Source organism: Ixodes scapularis, unplaced genomic scaffold, assembly GCF_016920785.2.
Source record: "Ixodes scapularis isolate PalLabHiFi unplaced genomic scaffold, ASM1692078v2 PGA_scaffold10__122_contigs__length_95168666, whole genome shotgun sequence".
Lineage (NCBI taxonomy): Eukaryota > Metazoa > Arthropoda > Arachnida > Ixodida > Ixodidae > Ixodes > Ixodes scapularis.
Genome location: NW_024609836.1, coordinates 49,180,406 through 49,208,402, shown reverse-complemented (window position 1 = coordinate 49,208,402; position 27,997 = coordinate 49,180,406). Strand labels below are relative to the sequence as shown.

The 27,997-nt window shown below is 45.8% G+C and overlaps 1 protein-coding gene and 1 pseudogene across 1 annotated transcript; both read right to left on the bottom strand.

Moving 5' to 3' along the window:
- Positions 1 to 1,324: 1,324 nt before the first annotated feature.
- LOC115329474 lies at positions 1,325 to 2,662 on the bottom strand (annotated as a pseudogene).
- A 952-nt stretch (positions 2,663 to 3,614) lies between these two features.
- Positions 3,615 to 27,991, bottom strand: LOC121834777. Its single transcript, XM_042288550.1, has 3 exons — positions 27,586 to 27,991; positions 25,439 to 26,892; positions 3,615 to 3,659 (listed from the first exon to the last, which is right to left on the bottom strand). Exons 1-3 carry the CDS (start codon positions 27,989 to 27,991, stop codon positions 3,615 to 3,617), a joined length of 1,905 nt encoding a protein of 634 aa, XP_042144484.1.
- Between the last annotated feature and the right edge of the window lie 6 nt (positions 27,992 to 27,997).

Below are 27,997 nucleotides of genomic sequence, written 5' to 3'. Positions count from 1 at the left end.
TTGCCGGGGGCAACTTTCCGTGAACGTGCGGTCAAAAGTAAAAGAGCGCGTTCTCTCGCGTGCCCTAAGCGACGATCTGAGTTTTGCAGGTGAACTTAGTTTTTTCGGAAAATGACACGGAACTTTATCCCCGACGATAGCCAATAGACAGTTTTCGAATAGGGGGCTCCAGGGCCGGAGACTGTGGCAGAGTCTGCCGCAGGTGCCCCTGTTACCGGACGGTTCCGGTCGGCGTGGTCGTGCATCGCGCCTTTTTAACGGAAAAACCGAATGGCGGTAAGACAGGAATTGTGTTCCGCTTCGCAACCTCTGTAGGACCAATAGTATTTCAAAAAAATATAAATAAAAACATGTAAAAAACCAACATGCTCATTTTCTTAACGCCCGTCAACGTCTCCGCCACCCGTGACGTGCTCCTGCCCTGACCTCTTCGTATTTGTAGCAAAATATTACTATTATTAATAATCTTAGGGCACTGACCAATGCAAGCGAGCAGGCGTTTGTGAAATTCTGGAGAACCTATTCCCGTCTCTTCCGCCATCTTGGAGCTATCATCCAATCCTCGATAGGGCGTTGGAGTTGCATATTCTAGAATTTTGTATTTATAGCGATAAGTTCGTGCGAGAGCCCCAGAAAATGAGCCTTGACATCAAGCCACACTCTCGCGCCAAGAAATTTGACTGCGTTTTGCGCTGTGCGCAAAACGCAGTCTTTCGACGTCGGGAATTATACTTTTCCGAGAACATGAATTTTTGATAATGCTGGTGGGCCTGCGGTTGGGGGTGCGAGGGAGGCTTTTGCTAACAAAGTGCACAATCTATCTGGTTATTAAGTTGTAAGACTGGCAACTGTACTCTTGGCGCCGCCACAAAGGGGACCGAATGCACATCGCTCAACGCTTTGAACTGCCATCTCTGCGTATGGAAGAGCTAACTTATTTGGGCGTGTTCTCTGGACTGTGTGACGAGTTTATTTGGCGTCTCGTACGGCGTCTTCTATGGGCTCGAGCCGAGCCTACTCTCCGCAATGACACGCCTGTAAATCGGGCGCTGTCTGCTAGGTAATTGATTTCGCACCAAAAATGGAATAATTCAGTTTCAGCGCCTTTTCAAAGCATCAAACGCTTTTTAACGGAACCACCAATCCAAAAATTTTCTCCTTTTGTGCGGGCATTTCCCGCTAAATTTATCGAGACAATTAATATCACGTGACATCTATACACCAACTCAGTTTCCCCGCTAAGTTTGGCGGCAAAATGAATGTAGATAGATAAAAAATGGATAGGTAAATAGTTCATTTCAGTGCCTGTCAACAGCCGAGATGCCTACAGGGCAGTACACTTCGTCTGTAAAACACAATCACTGTCGTTGCCAAAGGCAGAGTAAAAATAAAGTGAAATAAACTCAATCAAGATCGAACAAATCAAGTATGATTAGGCAAAAGTGTCTGTCAGACATGTAATGTTTGAGCGATACAAAGTCAATTAAGAGTGTCGTGCTCCAAAAATTTAAAATTGTATGTCTCTTGCAACCGTGTCATTGGATACCTGATGGGCATATCTGTATAAAAAGTGTGCGGACATTAATGTATTTTCCCAGGTGAGACTCTGAGACACAGCAACGACAATAGCTCATCACAGTCAAGTGTAACGCGTACAACATTGCGTAAAAATGTCATGTCACTTGCAAGCCTCCTGTCACGAAGCGTCTGAAGGCCGTCTTCCAAAACAGAGCTGTATAAAAACTGCAGCGACCAATGTGTGTATCGTACACAATACGAATAAGCTTCCCCTAGACATTTTCGGTTATATATTGCTATGCGGAGTGCAAGTTTATCTGCTGCTTGCAAAGGGATTGCAATGATGTTAGAACGCTGAGCTCTTATTGGCTGATTGAAAAATAATAGTGGGTAGACCTCAAAGCATCTATCATTGAGGTCTACCCACTATCTTTGTAATCAAAGCCAATTAGAGCTCGGCGTCATTGTGACGTCACCGCAACTCCTGCGAAAAAGCAGACGACTTGCTCTCCACATAGGACAAAGACCGAGAGTTCCAAATTACGGATGCAAACTCTAAATGCTGCCGGACAAGTGAACAATAAAGACAGCGAATGCAGTGTGGTCTGCGAAATCTTCTTGTTAACCGCGATACAGCACAAAGGCATCCTACTGCCTGACTGGCTATGTTGAACACATGATGGGGAAAATCCAGCCTGGAGTCTACTGGAACACCATAGCATTCTACAAGAGAAACTCGCTGTATCTGACTGCGGGAGAGAATATAGTTTATAGTTGAACACGACGCACTCGTTTTTCCTGCTCATCGACATTAGTGAGGTTTTCTTGAGATTTAGTTGCATTCTATTTGTTTTGCACCATTGCTCAAGAGAGCATGCGTCATTCTGTAATAGAAAGCAGTCCTGCACATTCTCAACCTTTCTGAACAATTTCAAGTCATCGGCGTACAATAACACTATGAAGTGCACCTGGGACGGCAAGTCATTAATGAACACTAAAAACAACAACGGCCGAAGGTTGGAGCCCTGGGGCACACCTGATGATGATACGAACGACTGAGACGTACTAACTCAAAAACTAACTCGATTCTGGCGTTTTCCCAAATAACTTGCAAACCATGAACAGTAAGTCGTGCATAAGTCATACTTATTAATTATAGAGGACAAGAGCGCAAAAGACACGGACAAGTCGAAGAACAGGACAAGACGGGACAAAGCGCTACTATCAACTGGCGTTCCTGCCAGTTGATAGTAGCGCTTTGTCCTGACCTGTCCTGTTCTTCTACTTGTCCGTGTCTTTTGCGCTAGTGTACTTTATAATGCATTACCGATTAGCCCAGCAGTAAATTCTCATACTTATTCAATTGGGACAAAAACATGTTAGTTGAAAAATTGTCAAAAGACTTTGAAATGACAAAATAAATAGTGTTTACATAAACGCAGCTGCGTGCTGAAGGCGCGCTAAGCCCGAGGAAAACATTCATATTTGTCTCAATAGATCTGCCTTTCATAAAGCCGTGTTGCAGTGGGATATTTTCTCCTTAAAATAAAAATGTAGACGTTTTTATAGATGACAATTTCGAAGACTAAAGTCCGCACAAAGGTGGCACTGAGCGAACACTGTTTACATCACAGGGATTTCCAGACTTGAATATTGGGACAACCAAAGACATGCTCCACGGAGAGGGAAACAGCGCGCTCTAATGACAAATTGTACGCATGAGCTAGAGCTGGAACCAGGGCTTCAGCGCATCATTTGATAATGAAGTTTGGGATGCCGTCGTAGCCGGTAGAAAGTTTTGATTTCAGCTCACGCATAGCAAGGGACACCTCGTTTTCTGATACACATTGACAAACTAAAACGTCGAAATATTCCATAAGGTTCAAACCAGTGGGCGCTGCTATTTAACTGGAGAAAAGAACAACTGAAAGGACGAGCGAACGCCTCACAAACCTTTTCCGGTGGGCAACATAGCTTACAATTTTTTTAACACAGTTGCGCTGACATTGTCCTTACGCTGTGTTCGCACATGACGCCCAAAACAATACGGTTGCTTTTTAAAGTCTCGTTCCAGACTATCCTCCTAAAATCTCTCGTCACATGCAAGAAGCCTTTTGACTATTGTTCTGCAGATTGAGAATCTGTAGTGCCAATACTAGCAATTCAGCTTCTTATATGGTCTATGGCAGTGGTCGGCAACCTTTAGGCGCAGCGGGCCGAGTCTCCGTGAAGCTAAGGTGGAACATCCGGACGGCAAGCAGCGGGAAAGGGGGGGGGGGGGGGGGTTAAAATTAAGAAAAGAACACTTGCGCAAACTCACACTGACGTACATAAATCGAAAATGAACAGTTTCTGCATTTCACGTCACACGACATGAGATACAACATTTCGACGAAAACCTAGAGACTCCTCTCAGTGAGACTTGTGGTGTTGAACTGCGCTCGCCAAACTACGGACATCCACATTAAAGGTACTAACTGCGAGTCGCAAAACATTTTGGAGGTTCTCGTCAGCCATTCGTGAAGGCAGGCAACGGGCAGCGAATCAGACAACTCTTTTTTCTTTTTTAGCTGACCGCGTTTGGGGGGGGGGGGGGGGGGGGGGGGGGCTAGGGGCCGCAAGATACTGCCTCGCGGGCCGGATCCGGCCCGCGGGCCGCTGGTTGCCGACCACTGGTCTATGGTAATGTCGCTTCTTGCATATATAATATTTAAAATCTGTTGAGAACCAACTGGGGAATTTTGACTTCTTTGGACAACTTTCAGGTATAAATTCTTCCATGCTACCCTGTACAATCGTCGTCAGCATATCGACGGAATAGTCAACGTTCGTGATGCTGAAGAAACCAGACCTATCATGGTTACGCAGACGGCCATATAGCCCCGCGTAATCGCCATAAGCATATTTAAACTTCGATCGCTGTTGCACTTTTTGCACTCGGAATGACAAGAAAAAAGACAGGGAAACGGCGGATGAAACGTGTCAAGTGGCACAAGCGTGTCGCATGCATGACTCACATTAAAGACAGAAACATTAGTTAACAAATCTAGAACACTTCCGGCAAATTCGTTTTTATCGTGTTGACTTGATACAGTTTATGAAATGGATGAATTGAAATAGGCATTGTGCTTTCTCACGTACTACGCTAGTGCAGTCCCTGTGGATTAAGCCGGCTGACGAATCAACCTTAGGAAGATTGAAGTCGCCATGAATGTGTACCTTGTAGTTCTCAAAATCAACCTTGTCATCGAGGTTTGTAAAATGTTCTGTAAAAAAACGCTGGCTTCCGAGTTGGGAGGAAAGTAATAACAACCGATGAGGCAATTCGAGCCGTCTGACGCTGGCGATTTAACCCAGGCGCATTCCTCGTAGGTCTCAAGGTCTCTACTTCTGATTACCCGAAATAAAGATTCGCATGGTATGAGGACACCACCCCCATTTCTAACCGTGTCTGTAGAATTCCGATCCCTCCTAAACACGGAATACTGATCTGAGATGTATGAGTGGTTTGTGCAGGAGGAGTTCAACCATTATTCAGCCAAACAAATGGCATCATATTTGAAGACGTAGGCATTAGCAAAAAACGCATCACTTTTCATTCTGAGGCTCCTCGTATTTTTGTAGTATAAGCTAGTTTTGCGTGAGGTTATTGGTGGTTGTTAGCGTGACATCAGACTCTTCGAAGAACCGCTGAGGCGACAAGCTGCCATAAAAGGGATGGAGGATGCAGCCAGCAGCCCACACCTCGGGTTTATTAACAATTTCAAGCAGTCCTTAGTTCAGTGAAGCGTGGAAGGAACTGTACGAGTGGTGCCTTGTTTTCAGTCTCGTACATGTCACCGTTCTGTCTCCGATGAACCCAGCCACTAGCTCCAGTACGTCGGACGCCATGGTACCGGGAGCCAAACCAAAGACAAAAAGGGCTTTGGCTGCCGGCGCTTTGGCGCTACTTGGAGCGTCCACAGCTTAGTAGTGCCAAGCGTAGCTGAAGGCCTCGTGGGACCGCTCACCGGTTTCGCTGAGGGGTGGTGGACCTTGCGGAGAGAACGAGCAGTAGAAGGCTGGGACGGTGCGTCCTCACCCAACAAGCCTGGGCTGGTCGCGGCGACGGGGGCGAAGCTTTGCGCTGGAGGTGCCGGTTGACCTTTGAAGTGGAACGGCGGAAAATCCGTTTGTCCCACGACACACTCGCGCAAATCGCGTATTTCCACGCAAAGACTCAAATTTTCGACCCGTAGCTGTCGCACTTGAAACGTTAGAGCGTCTGTCTATGCTGCCATTTTCTGCATGAGTGACGACGTACCTACACGTCGTCACGCTACACGTAGCCGCCGGCAGTACTCTCAAGCTCTGGGCAAGACGCAGATTCTTCGTTGGGTGTGTCCACGGTGATGTTCAGCGCAGGCAAACTGGGCTGCAGGGGAGTCTGGTCGCTTTACGCACTTGACGCACTTGTAGCCGCTGGACCCAGACCGAATGAGGAAATTGTATTCCTGGGATTGAATGCCGAAGCACTTGCAATGGAACCGGTGTTCACACGACACACACGTTAGAAATTGCTGTCTGCCACGAATAGGCTCGAGGCAGCGCGCACAGTCGTCCGCCTTCGCTGCCATTTTGGTCAGAAACCAACATACCAATTCAGTTTTTCCACTACATTTAGCGGTAAAATTGACGTCACGGCACCTACACACGAATTCAGTTTCCCTGCTATATTTGGCGGGGAAGTGCGCGTCAAGTTACCTGACGTCACGAAACCTAAACATCAATTTAGTTTCTCCGCTGGATTTAGCTTGAAAATTAATGTCATGTGACCTTATGTCTCGTGACCTACTGCATCAATGTAGTTTCCCGCTAAATTTAGCGGGAAAAATGACGTCACGTGACCCTTGTTCCAAGTCAGTTTACCTGCTACCGTAAGCGGGGGCAATTCACAAAGATATAATAGGTTCTTCACGCCCCGAACCGACTGTTTAAAGTATCGTAAACAAATTTTAAACGATCGCTTTTCACATACAGCATTTCACGTATATTATGAAACTTGGGAGACGAAGGTCGTTGGCAGTTTTCGACTCTTCAGATCTGGTCCCTGCTAACGTCGCATACTGAAAGGCAGGGCGTGGCGCCGATCTGACGCGACAAGAGCTGCGCAAGCGTTCGACATGGGGTTAATGCTCCATCTGATCATACACGACTCTCAATCGAACGGTGACGCAGCATTCACGTCCAATCTGCACCCCGCCCTTGCTCTGGTAGGTGACGCAGAAAATTCAAACACTACGGCCTTGTAACATAGTAGGTGTTGTCTTTGCTCGCTGTACACGTCGAAAAACTGAGAGAGACAAGGAGGTGAGAGAAGGATAGTGAGTAGACGAAAAGTATATCCGCCTTTGGGTCTCCACCCTCCATCCTTCTTTTACGGGCAGAAAGTAAACTGAGCGAGAAGAGGAGACAGTAAAGAGGCACGCAGGGAGTCGGAACACCGAGCTCTGGTTGGCATGATTGGTGGGAGTCTAGGGCCAACTGTTCGAAAGCCAGTTCGTCGACTGCCAACTCGTCGGCGGCCCACTCGTCGAGTAGGACAAGAGACCCCTTTCGAAAGACTGCCCTGCCCCCTGTTGGGAGCTGTGGAATCCCTGCACAATGGCGGACTAAACCGTAACTTCACGGCACACGTTATACGTTTGGTCGGATTAGCAGTCAAAAACACCCGCAGAAAAAAGATGATGAGCTCAGTGACGTTGCACTTTCGACGCTGCTTGATTGGTCCGTCGGCTAGCTCCTAGCCTTGACCGCGGTCCGACGTTCGCTATCTTATGGGATGAATTGCACGGTCCACCATGCCAATTTTTTCCATAGTGCAGTGGCTCCGACCTTCTAATAATTGGCACCTGACTTTTGAAAGGGGCCTTTTTGTCATAATGCGACTCCTCGACAGAAAACTCGTAGAAAAGGCCAACTAATCGCCGTTTTTTTTAATTTTTTATCTAGAATATTTAACTTTCGTTAAGAAATATTGAAGCAAATGCTGTCCTATACCAATCCGAAAAATTGCCGCGCAATAATTGACCTTCAGCGTGCTCTTCCTTGTCGAAGATAAATACTTGCCGCTTTCGCGGTGCAGTGGGGGAAGGTTACTATGCCGCGCGTGTATACCCATCCGTTCAGGCCTAGTTCACGCTGCTCGCGTCGACAACCGGCGGCGGCTTCATTACAAAAAGTAATCAAGAAAAGGGACAAAAGGAGGATCCCGAGATGACACATTTCTCAACTTGTCTCAAGGTTTTGTTCTCTCTTTGCCCTGTTGTGATTTTTCTTTCAGTCTTGTAACCTAACAAGGGCGCTGTCCCTACTCCATACATGAATAAAAACTTGGGTCAAAAGATAACAACAAAAGAAAAAAAAAGCACAGAGAAAACGCAGGGACACAGACGAGGGGAAACAGGACAAGGCGCAGCCTATACTGAAGTTTATTAAAAATTCACAAGGTAATATAGCCACAAAAAATCTTGTTAACCTTAACTACTCCGCCTGCGTTTCAGAAATTCAAACTCATCTGTAGATAAAGACAGGGACGTGCCACTTGTACATCTTTTCCACATGGGTGCAGCCATCTTGAATGTCGTCACTTCTGATATACAGTAAAACATCGTTTTATTTTTTCACAAAAATAAAGTGTCGCGAGAATTACATGAGACATTTGAAATTAGGACCAGTGAGAAGAGATGTATAAGTGGCACGCCCCTGTCTTTATCTACAGATGAGTTTCAATTTCTGAAACGCGGGCGAAGTAGATAAGGTTAACAAGTTTTTTTTTTTTTTTTGTGGCTATATTAGCTTGTCGATTTTCAATAAACTTCGATTGAGAGTGCGCCTTGTTCCGTTTCCCATCGCCTCTATCCCTGTGTTTTTTCGGCGTTGTTTATTTCGCTTGCAATGAACCAACTGGGCCCGATCTTCACTTGATAACAACAAACCACGAACTTTTACTTTGGACAGTCATTCAATGCATTCAACGAATCGCCTTTCGACTGGAAGTCCATTTCGACGAGTTGTTTTTCGACGAAATGCCCTAATACGAATTAGCCTATTTGACAAATTTGCCGTCGATGAGTTGGCTTTCGACGAGTTGGTCGGATCCCAATAAGGGGGTAGACATAAAACTAGCTGACCCACGATATCCCCCCATTCGGGCAGAAACAGAGATCTGGTTGGAACGATCACCGGCTAAACTCGAAAGCGAACGCCGAACGCCGGACGCCGGCGTTCGGTGCTTGGACGCATTTGAGCAGTGAGTGGACACAAAGGTGGTTAGCTTCTGCGACAACCCATCCATCGTTCCAGTCAGAGTTCGGTGTTTCGACGTCCCCGCGCGCTTTTATCGTCTCCTCTCCCTCAGGTGATCGCCTCACGCTCCTCCTAAATTTTAGGCTGCGAAGCAGCAAACCAGCCCTAAACATGCACACCTGACTCTTTCGTCGTCCCAATATAGTGATTTTTCTGCAGGTCGTCCTCATCATTCATGCCGTCTTCATCACCCCCGGGCCGCCAGGGTTTTCCCAGCCCCAACACACGATGAAGCCTACGGACACTGCCCTGGAGAGCTTGCCAAGACGTTTCTGCCAGCTGGACAGAGGACCGGCCCGGCGAGCAGCCCACTGAAGGGCACTGGGCCCTCACTACCCGCAACGTCGGCCCGCACCCTCGCCCGCGGGCTGCATTTCAGCATTGTCGGCGCCTCTCTGTCATCTATACGTCGTCGTCCTCCATTGTACATATCATCTCATCATCATCATCACTAGACGTGGCACCGCGGGCCTCCATGGTACGGGCTGTCGTCTTTCCGTGGTGTCACGGCTCTCCTCAGACAATAAAGATTACTACCATTATTACTTCCCCCATTTAACGACGAGTTTGAAAAAAAAAATCACATTTTCATGTTTATCGGAACATGTAACAAGGCAGTGGCACTGGAACTTGTCGGACTTTCATCCGGCGTTTAGAACTTTCGCTAGATTACTCAGGCACCAACGACAATGCTGGGAACATAGGTACACACGCTGCACGCGCTCGCCGTCCCTGTATGATACCACATTCACACGGTCAGCATAAAGGTACCTTTAACATAGGTCCTTTTGCTATCGGCGAATGAGCCCGTGCTCTTCGGTCACGAGAACACACCACGCGCGGAAGATCGTTACTTGATTGGCCGCAGAGAATAAAGATCCCTCAGCTAAAGGTATCTTTACGGTCGTGTGAATGGGGTATGTAAATGGTCAAATGAGGCATTGAGGAACGCACGTGCAATGTTTTATTTGTTTTAATTATTATTAGTTATTAATTTATTTTTTTACTTTCGAACAGTTAGTGCGGCCATGCCCTCCTATATACTGACAAAGCCTGGCAGATCGCCAGAAGAAGAGGCCGCCGAAATGGGAAACGTGGAGCGGCAGACGACGGATGAGAGGAGAGCCACGTGACTGGCGCCCCGGTACGGCGAGAAGCTGAAACACACTTCTCCTAAGCAAACAAATGTGTTTCAGGTCCTCGCCGCTGCAGAAACTGTGCGCTGACGTCCAGGCTCCCTGAGAAATGGCTCTTTGATGCCCTGTGCTACCATATCCTCGCGCTCCAAATCTGCGACCGGGTACTCTATGGCTCCGTCGTCGAACTGCAAGGCTTTGTAAGTATAGAGGAGGCTATGGTGCGGCAAACGCCAGCACGTGCAGCGGTGCACCTACGCTTCCGGCGTTCTCTTTGACGCTTGGGTGATTCGGCAAAAATGTCTGTTCAGGCCATGTAAAAAGCCTGGAACTGATTATCTTGAAAGTAATACCTCAGTCACGCGATAATAAAGGTGCCCTTTCTTAGCTAAGGGTCTTTTATGGTCGGCGGTGAGTCAGTTCGCGATCCCTTGAGCGAAGCACGTACTCACTACACAAGCGCGCCGACTGATTCGTCGATTTATGCTGGCCGTGTGAATGGGGTCGGAGTCTAAGACCTTCAGCACAAATGCTTAAATTTTATTGAACCTGTCTGGGTATTAATTTAACAGACCATATATTTTGCATGTTTGCGAGCAACGGCTGTCTGAGGTTTGTTTATTTCGAGCAGCTTTGAGAATACCTAGTGATTTCAGCACAAACCAACGTTGCTCCTAGAAAGAAAAAAAGTTTAATAAACGATGTGGCTGGGTTGCTACCTCAATCACCACCACCTGAGAGTAAGAACTGGCGCATGCGCATTAGAAACACAACCTTACTTCCTGATTTCAGCACGTTAGTCTACCCTTCCCTTCATGTCTAGTTCCAAAATTGCAACAAATAAAGGAAACGCTGTGCAAGCTAGACCTCATGAAGTGACACGCACAACAAACAGAAAGAACTCGCGCCTGAAAAGCTTTATCTGTCAGTGTCATGCATTTGGAAACAAGTCTAATATAACCAAGATACTTGTGAACAAAAATGAGAATCCGTGATTCAGCCTCCGTACTTTCTTCTGTGCCAGCATGCAGCGAAGTGCGTGGCCGTCTACAAAGTTGCCGGTAAGGTCGATAGTGGGTGTTTTTTTTTATTATTTTTTTTTTGGCCCGTTGCACTTACGAAGTTGTCTGAATTTATAGGTGCAAATTAGAGTTCGCCTTCCGACTGGGTTGGGCATGCTTATCGGCGCACCTTAGACGCAAATAAAATAGGCGACTTTCATAAGATAAAACATAAAAATAAAAGAAACTCAGGCCACTGAACTCTGACTACGCTTTTACGTAAATTTCTCCAACTGAGAGTGCGCCCCCTTTTTTTTCTTTTTTTTTTACCGTCGCCTTATCGTGCTAAGACGCCGATATTTCAACATCCTAGGCCGCGAAGGCCTCGGTGAAATAAAAAAAGTCAAGAAACAAACAACACTGGTAACGAGAGCATAACTAACGCAACTTTGGGTGGTAACCAAGCCTACAATGTCGAAAAGAAAAGTTTCGTTCAACGAGTTAGAGCGGCTTGTTTTTGAACATTTGTTTCTTGTTCATATATTATTTATTTTCTATTAATTTACATGCTTGCTTTATGGTTTCTTACCGAGGCGTGACAGTTAATTAAACTTGGGGAAAAATAACCTCGTTTTCGATGCTTCAGCATTCTGATCAGAAATTGAGGCAAGAAATTACCGTGGAAAAAGAAAACTTGTTGCACCATGCATAGCGTAAAATAGACTGTCGACGTCTACGATTAACACACACAAAAAAAAAAAAAAAAAAAAGAAAAGAAAAGAAAAATGAATGTCCAAACCCAAACCAGTTAGGAGTGATTCTGAGCGCCTCTCAAGAACGCCACTAATCGTTATCAACGCATTCTTTTATTACGTTGGAAGTGCTCGAGTGTACGGATTCGTTAAGGCCTTATTTACGAATGCATCTCGGTTAATTAGCATGCCTAACTTCTGATCCAGCTGCTACGTTTAATTTACGCAGCGCGATTACCAGGCAGTGGTTGTATCATGCGTGAAGGTGTTAAACGGGCTGCTCGGCAGTTCACGATAAAGTATATGCGTCACAATGTATTCAATATCGTGCTAGATAGGGGGGGGGGGGGGGGGGGGGGGATTGAGAATATAAATGAAATAGCCGTGAGCGGTTCAGAAATAAAGATGTTCGGTGTGAGACCGGCTCAAAATACCGTTTTATGTCTCCGATGCATCCAGGCATGTACTCGGTACTGATAAAATAAACTCCACACTGGTACCCATTACTTTCTCAAAAAGTAACTGAGTGGTCACACGTGACTGTGATTAAAAATTAACTCGTTACTGCAGCTCAAGGGTAACGAGTTTTTTTCTCGTTAATGCAAGTGTTTCGGTTTTATTGGGAAGCAGTAGACGCCTTCTAATATTTGGTGGCGTTAATAATGTCTAGCTTTTTAACGTAATCGTGGGCATCTGTTTGCATTTTTGATGAGATTTTTTTTTTTTTTTTTGCAGTGAGGTGCGAGCTGGGGGAAAAGCTACTTTGTACAAATTTTGTTTTTCACGTTCCTCCCCAGAAGTAACAAAATTCCGCCAGTCTTGGGTAAGTTATTTTCAAAAAAAGTAATTCGTTAGCACTAGGCAAAAAAAAAAGTATCCGAAGTTACCGTTACAGCTACCGCAACGAAAAAGTAAGGCGTTACAATTACAGTTACTTTATAAAAGTAGGGTAGTTAGGTAGAAGTTAGGTTTTCATAGCAAAAACAAAAATCTGAAAAAAAAAGAATTACTTTATACAGTGAAATCATTTAAGATATTTGGACACATTTAATTCGCCTTACCCCCCCCCCCCCCCCCCCCATGTCATGTGTAAATCACTTGCAATCCAGTGTGACATCAGATTTCACGTGAGCGTTGTAGGTTCTTTGAACTTTCCGCGCGAGGTCATTTGACTGTGATGTCATGACCCTATCAACCAATGAGGGTTTTCGCGTCACGCCACCTTGTGTTTCTGCTCCTTAACGCTATCATGTAAAAGCTCGAAAAGCGACCCCCTCTTGAAGTGCAAGAAAAAAAAAGAGTTTTACTTCGTGCGTAACTACGCAGCAGTTGCTTCTCGAAAGTCTTACCCAAAGGATTCCCTCAATCGACGGCGGAAACATTCCTGCCACTGCTAACGAAACGTTCAACTGGCGCGGTGATTGAGGTGACTGTCTTGTGCCCCAAGAACAGGTGTTTGATTCCCGGGTAGGCCTTGATGTATACAAAGAGCTGCTGCCCCCCAAAGTTTTTTTTTTTTTTTTTTTTTCACCACTGTGCCTCATTGGTAGACACAACGTTCAGGCGAAGTTGAAAATAAAGTTGGATTAATGAGTATGGGCCCTCGACGTCTTTCACCGGCAGAATGTACACGTTGCCCTAAAAAAAGTAACTAAATAATGTTACTCGTTACTCGCTCAAAAACTGACTAAATGGGTTGCTTGCTATCGATTCTCAAAAGGAAGGCGTTACTTTACCTCAAAGGTAACAATTTACTTTTCTCGTTACTTTGACGTCCAAATACACAACTGAGTTTGTTTCGTGCTTTATTGTTTTCTTTTCAGTAGTCATTGCACTTAGCAGTAGCTGGCTCTCAAAGTTTTCATCAGTTATGTTTCCTCGCTTCCTTGAGACTACATCTCTGGCGATGCTAAAGATTCGTTGTACTGACGCGCACGAAGTAACGGCAGTGTTGCGCCTCGGGAAGAGCTGGTGAATCTGGGATTCCCCTCTTTCTTTTGTTCTTCCCGCTTCTAAGCTTAAAGTTTACAATGGGCACTGTGCCTTCCCATGTTGGCAACCTCCGGGTTTGCATTCAGTCTGTACGCGATTGTAGAAGGTTCGACCAACGAACCGTATTTCGACCAGCGAACCGTATTGTGTTCGATGGTTGTTCCCAGCTGCAGAGCTCGACTGACGTGTCCAGCGATACACGTTGCTATACTGTCATACTGTTTAGTTGTTCTTTTAAATGCACATCTCCCTTTGGCCAAAAAGATGCAGACTGAGGTTAAAATTAAAACGAGTCTTTTTAAACGTTGATGTACACGTAACCCCTCAAAAGTAACGAAATAACGTTACTCGTTACTTGGACTTAAAAGTAACGGAGTACGGACTTCGTTCCTTTTCTAAAAAAAGTAATTAAATAGGTTACTCGTTACCAAAAAAGTAACTAGGTAAAAGTAACGCGTTACGTGCATGTCTGCTCACCGTCAAGCGAGGAGCACACTCGGCGCAAGAAGCAACAAGTTTTGCTTGGCCGTTTACACCAAGCCGGAGTGGCGCTAATTAAGGCATGGAACAAGCCTTGAATTTCTTGATTCTTGATTGATTTCTTAGTGTCCCCAGCAAGAAGCATATCACAGTTGATATAATTGAAAAAAATAATTTCTTACAAATTGTGTTGCATATGTAAAATGTTCTAAAATCACAAACGTTACCGAAATTCTCAGTTTCACATATGCAGGACTGAAAAACCTGGCAATCTTCGAGAGCCTTTCATTATCTCGAGCTTCTCTCCATCTGTTTGCACAGGTTTCAGAACATCATCACCTACCTCACTCCTCCTCGCCTACCCCCCTGGCCATGTGACCTCCCCCATTCACCAATCAGCATCGAGCTTCGCGGCCACGCTTATCAGGCTTCACTTATCAGCCTTCACGAAACGCTGAGCACTTAGCGAAAGAACGTTTCACGTTCAAAGAAACGGCAACATAGATAGTGCTTTAAGCTGTTAAGGTGTAAGTGTTAGTGCTAACCCGCCCCGCCACTCGACCCGGTCGTCTGCGTCACCGCCCGCCGTTGACCCTGGCAAGTTTTTTGGCCCTATTTTTTACAGGAAAAGAGATACGCTTTGTAATTTTACATAAAAGAAAACGACCGGGTGAAATACACCTTTGACGAAAAGTTTACAATGCTTAGTGCAGGCGTCGATTTTTGCGACCCGTTTTAGATCAAGCCCGGTAACTTCAGACAGCCTATATAATCGATGCTTCAAAGACACTCATTTTAAGGTGACTACCTCCGCAATTAGGAAGGTTGCAGGTATGTTACTTCCTTCTTGTCGACATTTCACGTGAAGTATTCGTAACTTCAGCCCGCCATTTGCCCTCTCGCAGGCGAACGAAGAACCAGGGGTGGGGGACAGCGGCCGAGACGCTTACAGGGACTATTAGCCTTGGTGCTGCCGTTACTGCGTGGTTTGGTTGGCGTGATCGTGCATCATGCAGCCTCTAACGGAAAAATCGTGTGTGTTAAAAGGGGTCATGAAACGATTTTCCTACTTCTTCCTCCTTAGCTTTAATCCTCAACTCACATGCGAATTGTGAAATCACGTGGTCGTGACATTCCTTCGGCACCGGTGCGATGACTCCTAGCATCCACCGTGCTTTTTATGCACACCATAGAACTTGTCATTCCCCAATGACAATAAGTTCCGTCAGGGCACTCATTGGCCACGAACGCGAATCCAAATATTCGTCGACGGATTGATTGTTGACGAGCGCATACGTCCGAGTGACGCAGTTCTCGTGTCCAATGCGCGAGCTGGGCTCGGCTGACGTCAGTTTGGCGCCGGTGACGCGCTTTTGGAACCGCGGATGTATCATAGTGAAAAGGCGGAGAGCTTTCGAAGGCAAGAAGCTACAAAATAGTCCGCTATATTTTCAAATGTTCGTACCGAAAAGCTGGCTTATGACTTTCTAGCCTCTTTCTTTTGGCCAATTAAACGATATGCAATTAGTAAAGTCCCAATTTAAAATCATTCATCCCAACCCGAAATTCGTTTGATGGCCCCTTTAATATGGGCATCGTAATCTTCCGCTTCGCAACGTTTAAACATCCCCATGCCCGTTTTCTCAACGCTCGTCGACATCTTCGTCATCTCTGATATGCGCCTACACAGACCGTTTTGTATTTGTAGCCAAATGAATAAAATTTAGCCCACCGACCAGCGTTAGCGAGCAGGCGCACGGGAAATTCCGGAGAATCTTTCCCCGAACTTTCCGCCATCTTGTAACTGCAACGCCACCATCTATAGGGCGTTGCAGTTGTGAGTAGTAGATCTCTGTTGAAGAAACGAGTTTCCAAGTGGTACAGGAAATTACGATTTGAAATAGTCGCTAGAAGAACCTCCTCTAAGGTCGTTTTAAGTGGGTGCCGGTGCAGCGAACACCATTATAAGAGGGGGTGCCCCCCTCCCTCGCCGGGGACAGCGATTTGACACCCTTTTTACACCCTTTTCACACCCTCAATACTGAAGGCTGTTCCACGTGACGGCACTCTATTTAATGATTCGAAAGGGGGCATCACTCGAAAGAGAGGCGCTGAAAGAGTGTAGCCATGGGTGTAAGTCGCTAGTACAGCCTCCTTACACCCTTGAAGCTGCGGTCACATTGCCAATGCACCATACAAACGACAGTCTGTAAACAGTGTCATAAGGCGTGTTTGTTCCTTGTATGCGTATGCATGTCATACAAAAACGGTCTGCAACAATGTTCGAAACATAATATTTATAAAGCAAACATGCTTCTAAAATGCTTGAAATGTGCTCGTCGATAATTTTGACATCTTGTCCGCCGCGAACACCGTTTCTTTTGTATGATGTATGCGCAGTGTGCCTGAAGCTTAGCCCGGGGTCACACTGCTCATGCATCATCATACATTAGACAGCCTGTAAAGACGAGTCATCACTATATCCGTGGTTCGAATGCCGCGTGCCAGAGTTTCCGCCCTGAACTCATTGCCATGAGGCATTCGAAGCACGGATTTTGCTTTGACTCGTGTTCCAATCTGTGTGTTGACTGCCTTTTCTACGATGTATAGACGGTGTGCAACTTTCTTGCGCGTAGTGCTGGTTTATTGCGACACTTACCGGAGGCCGCGGTGCGGGGCACAGAGTGGAAAGAATACTGTCAGAATATTCCAGTCTGTGCCCCAAGTAAGAATGTAGTTAGCCAAAACATCGTCCCTTCGGTCACATTAATCGCCTCAGATTTGGCGAGGCATTTCGTAACTACTTAGCTACTGCTGCTATCAGTGGGAAGCCGTTTTGGCGGCTCCCCATTATGGTTTCCTCTCGTGACGTCATTACCTTGCGAACAACAAGTTCGATGGTGTTTGTAATGAACATGGTGGAAGCTTGAAATCATAACGCTCTGAAACCAACACCGTCAAAAGTTAAGTACTTACACTACTCTTATTTCTGTCGATTAGAGATCCTTTGCTGACGTCATAGTCAGCATTCGGCCAATCGTGGATGGCCGACAACAGCGTGACGCTTTTGATCGAGCACGTCGCCAAAAGTCAGTGGCAAGGTGAGAGCCGCAGTGCATCTCTTTCGAACGCCCAGCCTCCAGCACGCACTCGTGGCCTTTCGCCCTGCTTTGGCTGCCTGTGCACCATCGAGGCTCGCGAGACTCCGAAGCGTTATCGAAGATACGCGAAGCGCAAGTTCGTCTGCTTCTTGCAAAGGGGTTGCGATTATGTCAGAGCACCACGCGCTTATTTGCTTATTTTAAAGAAAATGGTGGGTAGACTTTCAGGCATGTAGCATCTAAGCCAATCAGCATCTAAGCAATCTAAGCCAATCAGAGCTCGGCATCGTTCTGACGTCACCGCAACTTCTGCACAGGGAGCAGACGACTCGCTCTCCGGATAGAAAGCTCCCGCTAGGGGCGGGGCAACTGTACCTTCCTGCCGTTCTCGTCCTTTCACAACTATAGTAAACAACAAATATACATCGGCAAGCAAAGCATAAAAAGAGGGGTGGCTGTTGAGGGTCCTTCCAGTTATGTTCGTTGCCCGGACCCAACCTTTCCGCCACACACGCTTGCTTACCTGCCATTCCAGCAGTTGCCACGGATCAAACGAATTGCGACTGTAACAAATTGTTGGGAAATAATTCAGCAAAGCGGATCGAAAAAGTCCTCGCACCAAAGGGCCGAATCTCGCACAATCCTTCGACCAGATAAATCTTTCTTCGTGTAGCTTGTTAACACCTATCCAAGCAACCTTGCCACACGCGCGAGCGGACACGCGTGTACAGAATACATAAATAAATATCTCGCCTTTCCTTCCGCAGTGGCTTAGAAGCTACGAGCGTTCGTGTTTAATCACAGTTGCTTATACAGAGTGCGTTAGTAGAGACTTTCAGAAATTAAAAAAAAAGGGTAGTTAAAAAATAAGAAATCATTTTTGGGAATAATTTGCGAGGACCTTGACAAGCTGTGCTTTACAGCTTTTTTTCTCGACCTCCGCCATCAGTGTTGATGGGAAATAAACTTACTTACTTAAAAAGGTATGGCGGACATCAGGAATTCCACATAAGAGACTAATTAGCCTACTAAATTTCAGAAATGTTGTAAGTTGCGCGAGTTGGTATGATGACATGGTGGACAGTACAGCATACAAAAAGACAAGGAGAAAAGACGAAAAAGGACAGGACAACGCTTGTGTATTGTGCCTGTTCCCTTCCTCTGTCCTTATCTTTTTGTGCGCTGTTCTGTTCACCGTAGCTTACTAATTATATGATTATAATTATATAAATATATAATTTATCTGTAAGTACTGGAAATAAACGAATAGTTACAATCAGAAACTTGATAGCCATTATAGAAAGTTAGTGAATCAGTGAATTGTAGAAAGATTTGCGCCCCGTGCTTCGCTTTGCTGGATTGCGAAAATGCGTCGAACCATAGGAGGCTATGGTCGAACTTAGACGCGCTCGGGCGCTTTTCCGTTTTGTGTTATATGCGTTATCGCCCTTCCAGCCTACTGCACGTGTGGTAACTTTAGCTCACCACCGAACTTCCCACGCGCTTAAACTCTTCGGGAAATTTACTTTTATATTGGATTTAAATTAGGCTCAGCAAGTTACTCATTGCCCCCATATGTTCGTTTTCACTAATTGCAACGCTGATTAGTAAAATTTAGTTTAGGAACGAGCTAATTGGTATGTTTTTGCGGCGACTGACGTCCGCCGTGGTTGGCAGTTTTTATTCATAAAAAAGGGGTTTGTTTTTTACGTCAACCACATTAGTTTTTTTTTTAATTCTCGCCAAAATATCTGGTACAGGAGCACTACATTTAGCATTAAGTATTTCCCCTAACCGGACAGTAACAGAAACCGCTGTCAGTGTAATGCCTGCCTGTTAAGCGAACCTTTAATCTTTAGTGCGCTTACCATGTGTCCTTTCTAAGCAATTAAAATTGTTTCTGGTTTAGATCACACGTCCCTAAAAAAAAAGAAAAAAAGAGTATGAATGTTGGTGTTGACAGAGAGTCTTTGATTTAAAGCTCAGACCCAGAAAAGCACAAGATATCAAGAGAGTATCACACAAGCTCACGGTCAGTGTGAGTGCGAATGTGCTTCTTCTTATAACTCTTGTTTTTATTCTATTTCGCCTCAAAATTTAGGGAAGGTATACGTCCTTGCAGATTCGGTTGGCTTGGCTCATTGAAGAGAGGTTTGGTTCACTTCTGCTGTAAACAGAAGTTCCATTAAACGTCCGCGTACGCAGCAATACAAGTAGATTCTCGATATCCATGTCAAGATTTGTGTGTCAAGCATTCACGCGTGACGCCGTATTTGTTCTCCTTATACTGTATTCTCCCACGTGCACAAACGTGGGATCTCCAAATAAGGCTAGAGACAAAATCCTGAAGGTTGACCTCTTCCCCCAAAAAGCGGAAATAGACTTGCTCAACGAGGAACTGACTTGAACGTTACCTTAGCGTTCGTTCAAACGAGCTTCATAACTTCCCTCCCTTGACCAGATATCGCTGCTAGTCGCCAAACAAAATAGGTAAACATTATTTGGCTCATTATAAACGCCAGCGAAAGTCAGGTTGTTTTTATTCAAAAATTATCAAAATCCTTCTTTGCTTTTTTAGTTTTGTGTGTGCAGCTTACTCCTTTCGTGCTCTTATTTTGTGCGTGCCGGTAGCGCCCTTGGAAAATAACTCTTTTAAATCTTTTAAAAGCTTGTGGACTTTGACATATTATTCCAACCACTATAACGTTACATTTGCTTTCAACACAGTGTGAGCTTTTCGAGCTGCACAGTGGCTCTATACTGCAGGGAAAAAGAAAGGCTCAGCAACAACCACGTTCTCTTTCCTTCAACTTCAACAACTATGTGACCTTAGCAAAAAAAAAAAATTAAGTGTGTAATGTCTCCACTCTTCGGCGTCATTTGGCGAAAATCACTCTCCGGCAGCCTTTTTTTTTTTTTTTATTTATTTGATTTGCGGATAACTTTTCCGCATAGGGGGCAGAGATAAAGGCGTAATGCCTGACAGAGCCTCTGCCCCCTATAGTTCAGCATAATACATGAAAAAAATGCATGCAATACAGCAAAAATAAAACTAGAATAAAACAAACAGAAAGTATCAAGAAACTTGAACAGCGTATGGCGCAATGGCCATGAATAATCTGAACTAACAGCATCAAATAATATTGAACGGATAAATGAAAATAACAGAAATAACTACAGCATATGTCATAACACAAAATTCACTTGAAACTATCATGAAACTAGTACGAAAGAACTAATATCGGGAAATTGAGTAAAAAATAAACTATACTGAAAGTGCCACAAAAACTGAACAATATGTATATACACACGCATTTACATACTCATATATACATGCATACATATGCACTGTAAACAAAGAGACATAGACATTGAAATGCACTCACTTGTGGAAAATTTGGTCTAGAAAAATATAAAAAGGCAGAAAAAGCTTTTTAGCATTTACAGTGTCAGAAATAAGATCAAATAATTACAAAATAGTACAAAATAAGCTTTGAAGTGCGTATCGTTAGTATAAAAGGTCTCAAGTTGATGAAAAAGCAATACCACTACCCACCAGGAATCTTCTGCATTCATTTTTGAATTTATAAAAAGGTTTGTCAAAGTCTATGTTTATATCGTTTCTATTTAAAGTTTTTGATACCTGAAAAGTTATTGTTTGCCTGCCATAGTTAGTCCTGATAGCAGGCATCTTTCGCTCTGGGTCTCGAAAGGTGTACACACTCAAGCTGTCTGTTGGTGTAATGTATAATTTGTTCATATAAATCCATTGCAGGAGTTTGAAGTAGTATACCTGGTCTGCTTTCAGCATATTATATTTTATGAAGAGTGGTTGTGTACGTAGATTTCTTTTATCCCCTTTAAAATTTTCGCACATACGTAATATTTTTTTCTGCAAGATTACTAGCTTATTATAGTTCGAAGCTGTAGTTGTTCCCCAAATTAAGATTCCATAGCTGATTTTCGAGTAAAATAGGGAATAATATAATGTTTGTTTCAGCCAGATGGGTAGAAGGTTTTGTATTTTATATATGCTACCAGTAACGCGTGATAATTCTGCTTTCAGTTTGTTAATATGAGTATTCCATGAGAGGTCCTCTGTGAACCATACGCCTAGAAATTTTTGTTCCACCACTTGTTCCAGCAAGGTACCTTCAAACAATATGTTAATACAGCTACAGTCTCGCCTATTGGCCGGTTTAAAAATAACATACTTGGTTTTACTAGTATTTAGGCTTAAACGATTGATTTGTAACCATGTTGATAGTTTTAATAGGTAAGTATTAGCTGACAGTTCCAAGCACTTTTTTGTCACTCCCGTAAAAAACACATTAGTATCATCGGCATACATTATTAGCTCGGGGGAGTCTGGAATTTTAGTTATATCATTGATATACAAGAGGAATAGCAGAGGGCCTAAAATAGAGCCCTGTGGTACACCACACTGTATCCTCATTTTTTTAGATGACTGATCATTTATAGATACATATTGGTAACGGTCAGTAAGATACGTTTTAATCAACCTTAACGCAACTCCTCGAACCCCATAGTTTTCTAGCTTTTTCAATAAAATACTGTGTTGTACAGTATCGAATGCTTTTCTTAAATCTAAAAATAAACCAAGCGTGAACAATTTGTTTTCAATATTTTCAACAATTTTATCTTTTATGTCAAGTAACGCTAGTTCCGCAGACTTTTTTTTCTGAAATCCATATTGTTCCGGCGTTATTATTTGATGTTTTTGAAGGAAGGAGGTTAGCCTATCATTTATAACCCGCTCGAAAATTTTTGAGAATGCTGGGAGAACAGAGATTGGTCTGTAATTATTAATTAAATTCTCTCCGCCTCCCTTGTAAACGGGAGTAATTTTGGCTATTTTTAATTCATCAGGGAAGTCTCCAGACTGGAGCATATTATTAACTATATGTGATAAAACAGGACTAACTATGCTCGTTGTGTACTTAATCGGTAAAGCCTTGATTTCATCATCTCCAGCAGCGACATCATTTTCTAAACTTCTTATAATTTTATCAATTTCGAATGGTGTTGTTGGAGCAAGCATGATTGATCCTAGCTGATATCTTTCAAATGTACAGTCACCCGCAATGCTATCATTTCCCGCGTACGATCCAATACTAATAAAATGCTGATTCATTGCATCTGCGAGTTCTTTTCCAGCGACAGTTACATTATCTATTACGATTTCCTTCACAGTGCAACGCTGCTTTCTGGTGGTTAGATTGTTTATCGTGTCCCAAACTTTTCTGTGGTCATCCTGTACACGCTGAAACTGAGCTTGAAAGTAATCACATTTCGCCTTCTTCAGGTCTCTGTTCAATTCGTTTCTGAATTTTTTGAACTCGGCCAATAAGCGAGGATCACGAGTTTTAATGAATGCATGGTATTTACTGTTCTTTTCTTTTATTTTTTTATAAAGATATCTAGTTACCCAAGGCTTTCTTAACTTTTTTCTTTTTGTTTTTTTCTCCCGTAGAGGAAAGGCTGCGTCATAACATCGTTTGTATTTAATCAGGAAGTTTCTATAAGCCAGCGTGGGGTTGCACTCATCGTACACGTCGTCCCAACTTTGTTGCTCTATTATGGAGCCAAAACGTCTCAGTGTTTCGTCGTTTATTGAACGGTGCCAGAATTTTTCTATGTCACGATTTTGTTCCTTGATTGAAGAAGACCCAACGCAAAAGATAGGCAAATGGTCACTGATATCGTATAAAATTACGCCAGCTGTAGCATGACAACTATCTGTGATGCAGACGTCGAGGGACGTTGCCGTGTCAGCAGTCACCCTGGTTGGCAGTGTTATTAGATTGCTACATCCGTACTGGTGGATGATATCTCGAAATTCTCTCGCGTAAGGGTCATCTGAAATTGTATTTATGTTTACATCGCCAAGAATTATAAATGACGCAGATAGTGATCCAAGGAAACATAGTGCATTTTCAAGAAATTCAATGAATTCAAGCATGTTGCCCGATGGCGGTCTATACAAGGCAGCAACTACAGCGGCTGGTGTTTTAACAAACAAACTTTCTATATTTTCATTCATTCTTGTGAGATCATCAATAACTTGGTATTGTAAAGTATCCTTAATATAAACTGCAATTCCGCCGCCCCTTTTATTCTCTCTGCTCAGGCTTTTGCAGTTGTACCCCTGAAGGCATGGAGGCATGTCCCCTTTTGCTAGCCAGGTTTCCGTAAGTACGATAGTTTTAAATTCGACACTCAGCGAGTGTAAAAATATTTCAAGCTCGTCTACCTTATGTTTAATGCTTCTCGTGTTTAAATGTATCGCGGAAAATGTTTTCCCACAATTCTTATAGTTTTTATTGAAGTCCTGGCAATCATGATAGTTGCAATCAGGCAGTTTTTCTTCCATCATAGCTTCTTGTGTACTGTAGGGCCGCAAGTATTTTGTTTAATTTCTTATTTTGTCAACATCGGACAGGATAGCGATTCTGATAATGTCTGCGTTCTCGTCCTTCCGTGCGAGGATCTTCCCACCTGAGGACCACACAAACTTCCACCCGACGTCTTTCTTTTTGGCGATTGCAGCACCCAGTATCCTCTTGTTTGAGCTGGTTAAATGCTCATTCACGTACACGGGACTGCTGTGACCACCGTAGTCAAGGTCAGTACTTGTCAGCCTTTTCTTTTTGCTTTTTTGAAGGATTTTGTCTCGTTTCGTACGTTGTACGAAACGTACAATGATGTTCTTTTCTGTTGCTCGGAAGGTAGGAATACGGTGGCACACGTCAATATCGGAGTCTAATATTGGTTCGTCAAGAAGATTTCCAATCCTTTTAACGACATCATACGCGTCACCTGCTTCGGGCACACCTTTTATTTCTAGATTGTTACTCCTCTGGTACTGCTCGAGCTCTTCAACTTTTTCGTTAAGCCTACGATTTTCGGTGGCCAGCTCTTCGTTCCTACTCGAGAGTTTCTGAACCTCTTTTCGAAGTTCTTTTATTTCGTTTTTTATTTCGTTTACCCCGTCACATGTGTCGCTGCAGCTCTTTACGCTGTCTTTTAGGGTCCTAAGGTCTGCCCTTAGCTCGCGTTTGAGGTCATCAAGAGCTTTCCCAATATCTTTACTCATGTTGACAGGAACGCCGGCAACAAGCCCCGACGTCACAGTACCTGTACACTCTGAGGAATGCTAACACTTTTTTGCTGTGTTCGGCAGCAGTGCAGACAATATTCTGGTTCTATACAAAAAATAAACGATGCTCACCTGCACAGACACAAGGGATTAGTTGTCTTGCTTCAATGTGCACTGCTGCCGAACTGAAGTTCTGGGGGGGGGGGGGGGGGGTGTCGTGATGTGGGGAAGGCAGGGTTAGCTTTGCCAAAAGTGCAAGCGTTGTTCCGCCCTGGGATAGGAGGAGGGGAAAAGATGGGACTTAGGTGAGTAGGGGGGGAGGGGGGGAGGGAAGGCAAAATAAACCAGCAGCATTCATGTCTCAGTGAGCCAGTTAGCGAGTCCGGGCTGGGCTAGTGGCACTTAGCGGAAGAGCAGGAGGGCGTCATAGTTGCTCTGCTAGACCGGTCTCTCGTAGGAATCCCAGTAGGAGGGACTGTATGATCCGTCTTCTATGCCTGGGACCTTCAGGGAAAACTACGTCTGATGCTGTCATCGGTCGGATGTGTTGTGAGGATAGGGCGGAGAGAAACGTCCTTCGAGCTTCCTCGTGAAGAGGGCAGCCCCAGACTATGTGAACCTCGTCCTCTGTGACCGCACACCGCTGACAGAGCGGAGTGTCTCTGCGTCCAAACCGGTGGAGGAGCTTCCCTGTGTATGCGCTCCCTGTCCTAAGTCGGAAGAGCAGCGTCGCGTCGGACCGTTTTAACCCCTGGGTCAGGCAAGGTGGCCGCTTTGAGCTGCTCCAGGGGGAAATCTCCGAGAAGAAAGCCTGGATGGCTTGCTGGTAGCGCTTGGGATTAGGAGGCGCCCTTAGTGTAGGAGAGAGGTCGTGGGCACGTAAGGCTATGCGGTCCACAATCTCGTTTCCGCGGAGGCCCACATGGGATGGGACCCACTGGAGCGAGATGGAGTGTCCATGTTCTTCAAGCTGGCGGACTACCCGTCTCACCTCGTTGGCAGTGGGGCATGGACCAGGTTTGCGTATGCGCTGAATTCCTCCACGTGAGTCCGTGAGGACAACGATTTGTTGTGGAGGCAGCGACTTCGTCGCAGTCAGGGCTTCTGCGATCGCCAGCAGCTCGGCGGTCGTGGACGACACCATGTGAGTAGTGCGGGCGCTCCAGTCTTTTTGTAAGTCCGGGATGTGGTAGGCTGCCGTGCTGCTTTGCCGAGACCTGTCCACCGAACCGTCCGTGTATATGTGTAGATGCCGAGGGTACCTTGCTGCTAGCTGTTCTTGTGCAGCTGCTTTGAGAACCAGAGGGGGCGTGTTGGCCTTCTTGCGGACGCCGGGTAGGAGTTCGGCTAACTGCAGGCCTGCCTCCCAAGGGGGTGTCCTGCCGTGCGGGTTGATTATCTGGGGGGGTTCCCATCCAAGTGCGGCAAGGGTCTTGGTGGCGAGGCTGAGTTTGGATTGAGTTCGGGTCCTGAGCCTCTTGATCAGGGACTGGCCAGGATGAGTCTCCCCTAGACGAATGACTTGCAGCAAAAGGCGTTGGGAGGCTTGGAGGTGCAAAGGAAGCGACCGGGCCTCCTCATACACCCTCTCGTTTTTGGCGCTTCTGGGAACGCCTAGCGATGTTCGCAGGCCCGCACGGTGTAGCCGTTCGAGTTTGTCGGCCTGACTGGGGAGGAGGTCCATGTATGGTAAGCTATACATGAGTCGGCTCACCACCAAAGAAGAATGAAGGGTCAGCATGGATCGGGGAGAGTTGCCCCAGTTCTGCCCTCCGACCCGGCGCACAGCGTTCCGGGAAGAGATGGTGGAAGCCGTGACGGCCTTTATCTGGTCGTGCCACTTGCAGCGGTTCTGAAGAGTAATGCCGAGGAAGCGGTGCTTTGATACAAGGCGCAGGGGCTGCGAGTCCAGTTGGAGCTTGACCTCCCGCAACCGGCGGTTCCTTCCTGGGAAGACCATGGCTGCTGCCTTGTGACCGGAAATTGAAAGACCTTGGTTCTCGAGGAAGGCCTGGATCTTGTTTATGGCGGATTGCATTATGGCTCTCAAGGTTGGGTGTCGGAAGCCAGAGACCCAGATGCATAAGTCGTCCGCGTACATAGAAATGCCAATCGGGATCCTTGAGTTGGGAAGAGCGGCTGGGAGGCCCGCAATGGCGATGTTAAAGAGTAGAGGCGACAGGACGCTGCCCTGGGGTAGACCGCGTTGCACCGGTCTTGACTGGCTGAGTGTGTTGCTCAGTTTGACTTGGATTGATCTGTCCGAAAGAAAACCCTCGAGGAAGCCCTGAACTCTTCCCGTGATACCCCAAGAGGTTAGTTGGGCCAGGACTGATGCCGGTTCCACATTGTCGAATGCAGCCTGAATATCGAAGAATGCCGCCACGGTAGACTTACGGCTAGCTGCTGCATGCTGCACTGCACTGACAATGTCCAGGATACTGTCTTGTGCGGAGAGACGGGACCTGAACCCAGTTATATTTGACGGGAGTAGGTTGTGTTCCTCCAGCCACCAGATCAAGCGGGCGTGTACCAGCCGCTCGAAGAGCTTGGCAACGCATGAGGTGAGGGACACCGGCCGGTAGGACGATAAGTCTCCTGCTGGTTTGCCACTCTTGAGTACAGGGACCACCCATGCCAGTCGCCAAACCGCTGGAGATTCTGATGAGGCCCAGATATCATTGAACGACGAAAGAAGTTCCTGTAAACGTGAATCTGGCAGGTTCTGTAACATTTGCGTCGTGACCCCGTCTGGTCCCGGTGCCCCTCGTCTCTTGGAGGCTCTCAGTGCGGATCTCAGTTCGGATTCCGTAAAAGGGGCATCCATGCAGAAAGGTGTTTTATCCGCATGGCAGCGCGGCTTTGGCTGGGAAACGGCCGCGGCATAGAGAGTAGCAAAGTCTTCGGCCAGGGCCGCTTGTAGCTTTCCCGTGCATAGGGCCAGAGAAGCGAATGGGAGGCTGTACATTCTTTTCCCGGACAGACTGTCCATAAGCCTCCAGATACGCCGGGCTGGTGTGGTTGCATCCACCGAAGAGCAGATCAAATCCCACTGCCGCTTGAAGCATTTTTTGGCATAGCGTCGTAGGGCAGCGTCAATCCTGTTAAAGAGGGTCTTAAAGGTGACGCCACCCTTACGTTGCAGAAGTCTCTGGGCCCTCCGTCTTGCTGCACACAGGTTTAGAAGGGTCAGGTCGGGTGCAGGGAAGGATGTAGGTACGGATGCCTTGATTGTGGCTTCTTTCGCCGCGTCGCTGATGGCCTCCAGGAGGGGTCGTGTAGATCGCCCTAGGTTGTCTCGGAACCGGTCCCAGTGAATAACGGAGATCTCGTGGACCCCAGGACGTTGTAGGCCTATGATGTCGATGAAGACTGGGAAGTGATCACTGCCCATGGTGTCGGCTGCAACCCGCCAAGACAGTGGGATCTCCGGTGAATGGGCTGTGACGTCGATGGCACTGAAAGTGCAGGGTGGCCGGAAAAATGTCGGGGAGCCGTCGTTGGCCACAACAAGGTTGTGTTCTCCAAACTGTTCTGCCAGCATCCTGCC